The sequence below is a fragment of the Coregonus lavaretus genome, assembly GCF_964263955.1.
Source record: "Coregonus lavaretus genome assembly, chromosome: 2".
NCBI lineage: Eukaryota > Metazoa > Chordata > Actinopteri > Salmoniformes > Salmonidae > Coregonus > Coregonus lavaretus.
In genome coordinates this window covers 52,501,272-52,512,609 of record NC_139989.1, presented here as the reverse complement: position 1 = coordinate 52,512,609, position 11,338 = coordinate 52,501,272, and the positions used below count along the sequence as shown (strand labels likewise).

Below are 11,338 nucleotides of genomic sequence, written 5' to 3'. Positions count from 1 at the left end.
AGCCATCTCCAGGCATAAGCGACATAAGCGGTTGCTTAGGGCCCCCGGTACCTAAAAAAAATTTTTTGTGGGGGGGGGGACTCAGTCGGGGTCTCAACTTACTGTTGAGAGTTAGAATAGTAGAATACACAAGGTTCAATTTCGATATTTGGTTGTGCATCAACAGTTTTTCTCTTGTTATGTCAGTTACTGACAGTCACTCAATTAGACATGTCAGCTAACAATTTTTAGATTGGTAAGGTAGTCTAGCCAGCATTCTACACTTGTAGTAGGCCTAATAATGGCAGAATACTGATCAGAAACCAAATCTTGCTTAGGGCCCCCAAAAGGCTAGGGCCGGCCTTGTATTTGAGTCTCAACAGGCGCTCCCTTTTGAATGATGCATGATGCATGAGAGTGACTGGGATAAAGGAATCACCCCCTCAGAGAGAGGCAGCATGTGATCTGATCCCTTCCCATGGAGGGTTACCCAGCATCGCTGCTCTTTGATGTACGTAGCAGACTGGCGGTGTGTCTATTAGTCTGTGGAGCCGTCACACCATGGCCAACATAGCCTAGCCTGCTACAGTGTCAGCCAGAGGGCGAGGAGGAGGTGGAGGTTTTTATGCTTAAACCTCAATCAATATTTCTGTGGACATACACAAAGCCTGGCTTTGGCTGTCCACCCACACCAACCAGGTCTCCGGTCAGCTATAAGCAAGCTGCGGCTGAACACATAAAAAACCAACATGATATTTGACATCTTAATTGTACAAGAAGCTCACAGACTGAAACCTGAGTAATGCCTCCTTTTTAAGTGGAAGTGAGCAGGTACCACAGGAGAGTCACCCTTGTCCGTGTCCTTGTTCAACGGGGCAAACGTGGCCATTTCATTCACAAATCCAGTCAAAGGGACACTTTATCTGCTAATCCCCGAGGTTGCCATGACAATGGAGTTTCTCTGACCTCCATGTGTTGTTGTGTTTCCAGGGCAACGTTTGGGAGCAAGTGTTGCGTGTTCCCTTCATCCTGGAGATGATCAGTGCGGTTCCCTTTGTGATCACTGTGAGTCCAATCAAACGCATGCATTATGGAACACTGCCAGTGGAGTTATGCCTAGTGAGCAATTTGTTCTGTGATCGTGTTGTACAGTAGTTGCAACCCCCTACTGGGAATACATTTCACACAACATATAGGATGTTGCATGTCTGTGCTCAATAAGATACTCTAACCTATGTTGCTGCAAAATGCTTCTTCCCCCACTGGCTATTTTTCCCTTCAATCTCTCACTGAACTAACGAAAGATGTGGACATTTGATGAGGCACGATGATGAATAAATGCCGCTAGTACTCACCAAAACACAGACTAAATCTCTTTCTCCTTCAGGTGATTTTGCCGTCTCTCAGAAATCTGTTCATCCCTGTGTTTCTCAACTGCTGGCTGGCCAAACATGCCTTGGAGAACATGATAGTGAGAAAATACATGTTTATTGCTCAGTTTATGTCACCCCATCTCTCCATCTCACAACCGTTCTCTCTCTGCAGGTGTCCCTTTATCTCATCTCTTCCATTGTTTTAGCTTTATCTTAATTACACTTTTCTATGGGTGCCTATCTGTGTTTCTTTCAGATTAAATCTCTGCACCTCTTTCTCTTTATACTACAAGTTTTGACTCCCACTCATTCTTACAGATGTAAGTGCATGTACAGTGCATTCGGAAAGCATTCAGACTCCTTGACTTTTTCCACATTTTGTTATGTTACAGCCTTATTCTAAAATTGATTAAATCGTTTTTTTTCCTCATCAATCTACACACAATACCCCATAATGACAAAGCAAAAACAGGTTTCCAGACATTTTAGCAAATTTATTAAAAATAAAAAACGTAAATATCACATTTACATAAGTATTCAGACCCTTTACTCAGTACATTGTTGAAAAACCTTTTGCAGTGATTACAGCCACGAGTCTTCTTGGTTATAATAATAATAATAATATGCCATTTAGCAGACGCTTTTGTCCAAAGCGACATACAGTCATGCGTGCATACATTTTTTGTGTATGGGTGGTCCCGGGGATCGAACCCACTACCCTGGCGTTACAAGCGCCGTGCTCTACCAGCTGAGCTACAGAGGACCACATTGACGTTACCAGCTTGGCACACCTGTATTTGGGGAGTTTCTCTCATTCTTCTCTGCAGATCCGCTCAAGCTTTGTCAAGTTGGATGGGGAGCATCGCTGCACAGCTATTTACAGGTCTCTCCAGAGATGTTCGATCAGGTTCAAGTCCGGGCTCTGGCTGGGCCACTCAGGGACATTCAGAGACTTGTCCCGAAGCCACTCCTGCGTTGTCTTGGCTGTGTGCTTAGGGTCGTTGTCCTGTTGGAAGGTGAACCTTTGCCCCAGTCTGAGGTCCTGAGCGCTCTGGAGCAGGTTTTCATAAAGGATCTCTCTGTACTTTGCTCCGTTCATCTTTCCCTCGATCCTGACTAGCCTCCCAGTCCCTGCTGCTGAAAAACATCCCCACAGCATGAAGCTGCTACCACCATGCTTCACCGTAGGGATGGTGCCAGGTTTCCTCCAGACGTGACGCTTGGCATTCAGGCCAAAGAGTTTAATCTTGGTTTCATCAGACCAGAGAATCTTGTTTCTCATGGTCTGAGAGTCCTTTAGGTGCCTTTTGGCAAACTCCAAGTGGGTTGTCATGTGCCTTTTACTGAGGAGTGGCTTCCGTCTGGCCACTCTACCATAAAGGCCTGATTGGTGGAGTGCTGCAGTGATGGTGTCCTTCTGGAAGGTTCTCCCATCTCCACAGAGGAACTCTGGAGCTCAGTCAGAGTGACCATCGGGTTCTTGGTCACCTCCCTAAACAAAGGCCCTTCTCCCCCGATTGCTCAGTTTGTCTAGGCGGCCAGCTCTAGGAAGAGTGTTGGTGGTTCCAAACTTCATCAATTTAAGAATGATGGAGGCCACTGTGTTCTTGGGGACCTTCAATGCTGCAGACATTTTTTGGTACCCTTCCCCAGATCTGTGCCTCGACACAATCCTGTCTCGGAGTTCTACGGACAATTCCTTAGATCTCATGGCTTGTTTTTTGCTCTGACATGCACTGTCAACTGTGGGACCTTATATAGACAGGTGTTTGCCTTTCCAAATCATGTCCAATCAATTGAATTTACCACAGGTGGACTCCAATCAAGTTGCAGAAACATCTCAAGGATGATCAATGGAAACAGGATGCACCTGAGCTCAATTTCAAGTCTCACAGCAAAGGGTCTGAATACTTATGTAAATGTGATATTGCAGTTTTACATTTTTTATACATTTGCAAACATTTCTAAAAACCTGTTTTTACTTTGTCATTATGAGGTATTGTGCGTAGATTGAAGACGAAAAACATTTATTTAATCAATTTTAGAATAAGGCTGTAACGTAACAAAATGTGGAAAATATCAAGGAGTCTGAATACTTTCCGAATACACTGTATTCTCTATTATTTTATTGTATTATACCCATCATATTCCTTTTGTCCTTGTCCCTCAATTATCTTTGTTTTCTTCTCTGGTTTTTGGGACATTATGCAGATGCAATGGCTTTACATTTATCCTCCCCACGTCACAACACTATCTCTTTCTTATCACCCTTCTCTCTCTCTCTCTCTCTCTCTCTCTCTCTCTCTCTCTCTCTCTCCCTGTGTTTCAGAATGATCTGCACCGGGCCATCCAGCGTACCCACTCAGCTATGTTCAACCAGGTCCTCATCCTCATCTGCACCCTGGTCTGCCTCATGTTCACATGGTGGGTCACCACAATCACTGTAAGCAATCACTGGGAGGAAGAGGGGGGTTTTCCTCTACTTGAGCCCAATGGCAGGTATAGGTGTGGTGTAGCAGTATTGAGTGGTTGGTAGAGGCTAGCTTTGAGTAATAGCCCAGGCTGATATAGAGTAACCTGGAGGTCTGAAAAGCTTCCTGGATGAGACTGGCTGACCTTATCACTACTGACAGCACAATGTTGACTCAACTGGCCCTTCAGCTCTGGGTAAACACACACTAGTCATATACACACAGTGCACATACACTTTGTACACACACCGTCGACAGATTTGCATGCCCGCACACACTACACACACGCACACAAACACACACACGCACACACACACGCACAGTAGTTCCCTCTTGTCTTCTCATGCTCAATTCCTCCTTCCCACCTGTCCTTCTCTCTCTCCTCTTGTTCCTCCCCTCCCCCTCTGACTCACCTCTCAATCCCCATCATAATTGGCTTTCTTCCTCTCCTTAATATCTTCCCCTTCAACATCAACCTCTCTTCACCTCTCTTCCCATTCTACATCAACCTCTCTTCACCTCTCTTCCCCTTCTACATCAACCTTTCTTCACCTCTCTTCCCCTTCAACATCAACATCTCTTCACCTCTCTTCCCATTCTACATCAACCTCTCTTCACCTCTCTTCCCCTTCTACATCAACCTCTCTTCACCTCTCTTCCCCTTCTACATCAACCTCTCTTCCCCTTCAACATCAACCTCTCTTCACCTCTCTTCCCCTTCAACATCAACCTCTCTTCACCTCTCTTCCCATTCTACATCAACCTCCCTTCACCTCTCTTCCCATTCTACATCAACCTCTCTTCACCTCTCTTCCCCTTCAACATCAACCTCTCTTCACCTCTCTTCCCCTTCTACATCAACCTCTCTTCACCTCTCTTCCCCTTCAACATCAACCTCTCTTCATCTCTCTTCCCCTTAAACATCAATCTATTTTCACCTCTCCATCATCTCCATCCTTCTCTTCTTCTCTCTTCAACATCTCTCCTTCCTACTGTCCCTCTTCTCCTCCACCTCCTCCTCCTCCTCCTCCACCTCCTCCTCCTCCTCCTCCTCCTCCTCCTCCTCCCCCTCCCCCTCCTCCTCCTCCTCCTCCTCCTCCTCCTCTACCTCCACCCCCTCCTCTCCTCCTCTCCTCCTCCTCCTCCACCTCCTCCACCTCCACCTCCTTCTACTCCTCCTCCACCACCTCCTCCCCCTCCTCCACTTCCACCTCCTCCACCTCCTCCTCCTCTACCTCCTCCTCCTCTCCGTCCTCCTCCTCCTCCTCCTCCTCCTCCTCCTCCTCCTCCTCCTCCTCCACCTCTCCCTCCTACTCTACCTCCTCCTCCACCTCCTTCTCCTCCTCCTCCTCCTCATCCACTTCCTCCTCCTCCTCCACCACCTCCTTCTCTCCTCAGTATATGTGGGATCCAGCACCTAGAACGAGCAGGAAACAATCTGACTCTGTTTGACTCGCTCTACTTCTGCGTGGTCACCTTCTCTACCGTGGGCTTCGGTGATGTCACGCCCCAGATCTGGCCTTCTCAGCTGCTAGTGGTCATCATGATCTGTGTGGCGCTCATCGTGCTTCCCATACAGGTGAGGGGAGAATCCCAATGTTGTTGTTGTTGTTAATGATGTTGTTGTTGTTGTTATTTTTTTATTTTATTTTTTTATGGATCATTTAGCTTGGGCAATTTACCAGTATTTGTCCCTGATGTATTCCTCAAACATACGGCTGAGGGGAGAATCCAATTGAACAATAATATTCTACATCAGATATTCCAACTACAGAGAAGGAGTGTCACTGTGTCAGGGGACACTATTACAGTGAATCTGTCATATCCTGCCCATAGTAGTATCACTCTCCTCTCCCCATGTCCCATTACTGTCATTTCAGTTGTGATAATAGGAACCTTTTATGTGTGTGTGTGTGTGTGTGTGTGTGTGTGTGTGTGTGTGTGTGTGTGTGTGTGTGTGTGTGTGTGCGTGCGTGCGTGCGTGCGTGCGTGCGTGCGTGCGTGCGTGTGTGTTTGTGTGTACGGTCTGAGCCGATGTACTGCTGTGCTCTGGGAGGCATGTTTGAGCAGGACAGGAAATGACACACAGAGCCATGTAGCCCTCTCACTCTCTCTCCATGTCTTTCATCCATAAATACCCCCTGACATTTACTGGCTGCCCCATACCTCCTCACCCCCTCTGAGTGTGTGGGTTTCAGCCATGTCTGCTGTCAGGGAGAGGAGAGCCTCCAGTCTGCCTCCCTGCCACCCAGCCTGTCTGATGCACATGGGGATGCCACAGATTACATTAACATGCAGCCAGCCTCCTGGTTCAAATATAACCAACTGTTTATCACTATTATCACTACCTACCTACTGTCTGTCTATCACTACCTCAACCCACCTACTGTCTGTCTATCACTACCTCAACCCACCTACTGTCTGTCTATCACTACCACAACCCACCTACTGTCTGTCTATCACTACCTCAACCCACCTACTGTCTGTCTATCACTACCACAACCCACCTACTGTCTGTCTATCACTACCTCAACCCACCTACTGTCTGTCTATCACTACCACAACCCACCTACTGTCTGTCTATCACTACCTCAACCCACCTACTGTCTGTCTATCACTACCACAACCCACCTACTGTCTGTCTATCACTACCACAACCCACCTACTGTCTGTCTATCACTACCACAACCCACCTACTGTCTGTCTATCACTACCACAACCCACCTACTGTCTGTCTATCACTACCACAACCCACCTACTGTCTGTCTATCACTACCACAACCCACCTACTGTCTGTCTATCACTACCTCAACCCACCTACTGTCTATCACTACCTCAACCCACCTACTGTCTGTCTATCACTACCACAACCCACCTACTGTCTGTCTATCACTACCTCAACCCACCTACTGTCTGTCTATCACTACCTCAACCCACCTACTGTCTGTCTATCACTACCACAACCCACCTACTGTCTGTCTGTATATCACTACCACAACCCACCTACTGTCTGTCTATCACTACCACAACCCACCTACTGTCTGTCTATCACTACCACAACCCACCTACTGTCTGTCTATCACTACCACAACCCACCTACTGTCTGTCTATCACTACCTCAACCCACCTACTGTCTGTCTATCACTACCACAACCCACCTACTGTCTGTCTATCACTACCTCAACCCACCTACTGTCTATCACTACCTCAACCCACCTACTGTCTGTCTATCACTACCTCAACCCACCTACTGTCTTTCACTACCTCAAACCATCTACTAATTACACTAATATAATTATTCCCATCTGTAGTTTGAGCAGCTGGCCTTCCTGTGGATGGAGCGCCAGAAGTCTGGGGGGAACTACAGCCGCTACCGGGCCCAGACAGAGAAACATGTGGTGCTGTGTGTCAGCTGCCTCAAGATAGACCTCCTTATGGACTTCCTCAACGAGTTCTTTGCTCACCCCAGACTGCAGGTCTCTCCAAAAACCATTATCTAGGGCAGGGATAGGCAACTTTGATGGGGATGGGGGCCACAAAAAATCTGAACTCATCATAAGGGGCCGCAGCGGCTCGCTGGTCTGTATACCCACATCCATATCCACACATGCAGACATGCAGTCAGAGCCGGCCCCACCCACCTTGGGAGAAAAACATTTTAGCGGCCCCCCTCTTGACACTGGAGAGAAAAAAAACTATGTTTTAGAGTTCATTTCCTGCAATTCTGCAAATTTTTCTATAGGGAAGATGAGATACGGTGTGACTAATGTGTGTGTGCGTATGCACGCATGCGTGTATTCATGTGTGTGTGCGTGTGTGTACATCTCTGTAATCCTCTCCAGGAGCTGAAGCAGCTGAGGTAAAACAGGGGATTCAATCAGCATTAGCATAGTTCAAACCACATTTTTTATTTTCATGAGCAGCTGGGTGAGGGTGTGTATGTGTCTTCATAATTGACTGAGTGTGTGACAGAATATTTATGTGAGACCCTCCCTACCCTCCCATTAACTCCAGTGTGTGTGTGTGCGTGCGTGTGTGTGTGTGTGTGTGTGTGTGTGTGTGTGTGTGTGTGTGTGTGTGTGTGTGTGTGCATGCATGCATGCATGCATCTATAGGACTACTACGTGGTGATCTTGTGCCCGGCAGAGATGGATGTCCAGGTGCGGAGGGTCCTCCACGTGCCCCTGTGGGCACAGAGGGTCATCTACCTGCAGGGCTCCGCCCTCAAGGACCAAGACCTCATGAGGGCCAAGTGAGTCCCCTGCACCGGGCCCCCACCCATGGGCCCCAAATCACAGCCATGCTACAGGGGCCCCAAACCAAGACATGCTACATATCTCATAGGCTATGTTTGACAGTTATCAGTGCAGATAGCAGTTACAGTACACTGGCTCTGTTAAATAAAGACAGCCCAATAAAATGATTGGGTTTTGTCCTCCTTGTCTCTTCTGCTCCCCTGATAGTAACTCCCAGTGAAGTAGTGTGGGTTTGAAGGACAAATGTATTGTTCTATTGTCCTGTTCCTCTCCTCCTCCTGCCTCTTTCTAACCTGTGTCCTGTCTTGGCCTGACCCCTCCTGCTGCTCTACTAACTGGCTGTAGGATGGACGATGCTGAGGCCTGTTTTATCCTCAGTAACCGATTCGAGGTGGACCGCTTCGCTGCTGTACGTTCCTCATTCTCCTTTTAATACTTTTAATCTCCACAACGCCACCCTCCTTCTTTTCCTGTCCTCCACTCTTCTTTCCCTCCTTTACAGCGTTCTCTCTCTACCTCTACTTTCTTTTTATAAAAATGTCAATGATCATCCTAAGAACTATTTCACAGCAATTATTTATCTTATTTTACCCTGGCTCCTATTTTACTCTCTGCTTTGTCGTTCTTACCACACTATTTCAGACCTGTGACATAATTACGGGCATTTTAGGGAATTTTCCTTTCTGGTGTGTCTATAGGCGGTTAGTTCTGTTGAATGCTCTGTGCCCTAGTTGAAGAGGCTTATCAGGGGGATTCTACAGAGAGGAGATAACCTCTGAGACTGTGGTGGAGCTGCTGTTGCTGCTAATGATTTGAGTCTCTTTTTTACCTCCCTCTCTCTTTCTTGCTACTCTCTCCCATCCTCCCTCCCTCTCTCTCTCTCTTTCTCTCTATTCTCTCTCGCTATATATATCTCCCCTCTCTCTCTCTCTCTCTCTCTCTCTCTCTCTCTTCTCTTTCTCTTTCTCTTCTCTCTCTCTCTCTCTCTCTCTCTCTCTCTCTCTCTCTCTCTCTCTCTCTCTCTCTCTCTCTCTCTCTCTCTCTCTCTCTCTCTCTCTCTGTATATATATATATATATATATATCTCCTCTCTCTCTGTCTTTCTCTCTCTCTCTCTCTTTTTACTCCACCAGGATCACCAGACCATTCTAAGAGCCTGGGCGGTGAAAGACTTTGCCCCAAACTGCCCCCTGTATGTCCAGATCCTCAAACCTGAGAACAAGTTCCACGTCAAGTTTGCAGGTCAGATTCAGAGCATTGAGTGTGGGATTCGTTGGGATGGCTGAGCGTGTGTGCATGTGTGTGCGTCCGTACTTATATGTGTGTGCAGTTGTGTGCATATGGGTATTTTTATAAATAATGGGGCCAATGTGTGACATTGGGATAAATATTTTCAAATGGTTTAAAAATAATAATAATGCAGTGCCACATTTGTACTTAGAGGAATACAAGTGAATATATGCAACTTGGCCCATAACTCCACCTATACAGCAACATAAACCTAGGACTATACATCCTTTAAGCAGGGTTCATACAGACATTGGCAAGTCAAATTCAAGGATTTCAGGGACTTTTTCAAGTACTTAATTATAATTTTCAAGGACCTCAATGTTATACAATTGTATAATTTATATAATTGTACATATAGGGCCCCCCCTTGCCAATGCATTGATATTGAAATGATTATTACATTGTAAAATATGTGAGAATAATGTGGACATGGCGATTTTTGGGTAGCCTATGTGGCCAACGCATGCACACATAATAAAGCCATGAATAGCGGCAGCATTAAAATCTCACCATCGCTTTTTTTATGATGACCAATAACCAGGTTCCTTTTTTAATGGAAGGATTTGTATGGAAAGTCAAGTTGAAGCCAACATTAGATGTTGTCGTCCTCATAATAACCGCACGTGGTTTTACCGCAACAGAGTAGTGCAACACCCTTCCATTGAAGCGCCGGGAAACAAACGAAAGTGACCACAAAAATGGATCAAATATGAAATCACAGATAATTCATTATAAGGGAGCAGGAGAACTTATACATTCTCTACAATAATTACAAGGACTTTTCAAGCACCAAATTGAAGAAATGTCAGATTTTCAAGGTAGGCCTATTTTTTCAAGCCCCTTGTATTGTGTAAAATTGCAGGTCTAACATGGAAACCAACATGTATTTGTCATGTTATTTCATTACCAGATCATATGGTAAATAAGCCCACTAGGCTTTGTAATTTGTTGTCATTATATACAGAATAATTAATAGGAATAGCGTTGGGTGTTGCGCAACAGTCTATCCTACACAATTGCGGACAATAGACTCGGTGTCCAATCCGAGGCACAAAAAACATCTGAAAACATGAACTCATTACCTTGATGCTTTCTCTGTTAAATCTAATGAGACCCTGCTGTAAATCAAGCAGACAACAACAGATGATGAACATCAATTCGCTAGGGATATTAGATCCAACATGAATCCAGGCACAACTGTCTTGAATGAGACACCAAAATATTATTGACATTTCTCGCAAACAACATTTTTTCCAGCACTTGGGCTGTTGTTGCATCGCATGCACTATCACAACAGCTGTTCATCACTTGACTGTCATTCAGAACATTCCTTCCTGGATCAGATGATGATGTGTGAAAATATCGCAGCGTAACTAATCAGCTGGACACTAAATGTGCATCCAACAAGTGTTATGCATAATTATTGAAGAACCACATTAATGACAGTATCGATGTAGGTTTTAAGTATCAAGGTAGTATGACACTGCATTTCTGAGATCTCTATAAAAAACTGTCTGACAGCTAGATCCAGGATTCTTACAGGGTTCAAGTTCAATGTTTAACTGATGAATGCTTAATATATAATATAATGACAACTTACACTGCCATAAATGCAAGGACATAAAAGTAATGTTTTATGTCACACGATTTCGGACAAATCCTTCAAGACACCAACCATGATAAAGGTTTAAACAGGTTTTAAATCAACTGGTGAATTTGATTGAATATAGCTATGATCCCCCTTATATCTTAATGTAATGACTTGAAAAAAATTGGCAGATTATTATCAATGACTTATCAACAGCTGTAACAAGTTGTCCAGAGTAGGAAATCCTCACTGGTACCCTAGTTTAGAGAAAGACCCATATGTGTCTTTCTCTGTTCCAGCATACAATGAACTGACAGCCATTTCCCCAGAGTTTCTGATCTGCTTGATTAACTTCCTGTTTCATTTTCCACCTGAGCACCT

General features: G+C 45.4%; 1 protein-coding gene across 1 annotated transcript in view; it reads left to right on the top strand.

Moving 5' to 3' along the window:
• Nucleotides 1–11,338, top strand: part of LOC311139581 (potassium channel subfamily T member 2-like) — a gene marked incomplete at both ends in the record, with an annotated part of 49,238 nt that overhangs the window by 15,808 nt on the left and 22,092 nt on the right. Inside the window, 9 exons of the mRNA XM_084174489.1 lie at nt 798–810; nt 970–1,044; nt 1,367–1,450; nt 3,682–3,776; nt 5,222–5,402; nt 7,135–7,299; nt 7,939–8,075; nt 8,425–8,488; nt 9,213–9,321. Of these exons, the coding sequence (XP_084030615.1) occupies nt 798–810; nt 970–1,044; nt 1,367–1,450; nt 3,682–3,776; nt 5,222–5,402; nt 7,135–7,299; nt 7,939–8,075; nt 8,425–8,488; nt 9,213–9,321 (923 nt within the window). The remainder of the gene's footprint in view (nt 1–797; nt 811–969; nt 1,045–1,366; nt 1,451–3,681; nt 3,777–5,221; nt 5,403–7,134; nt 7,300–7,938; nt 8,076–8,424; nt 8,489–9,212; nt 9,322–11,338) is intronic.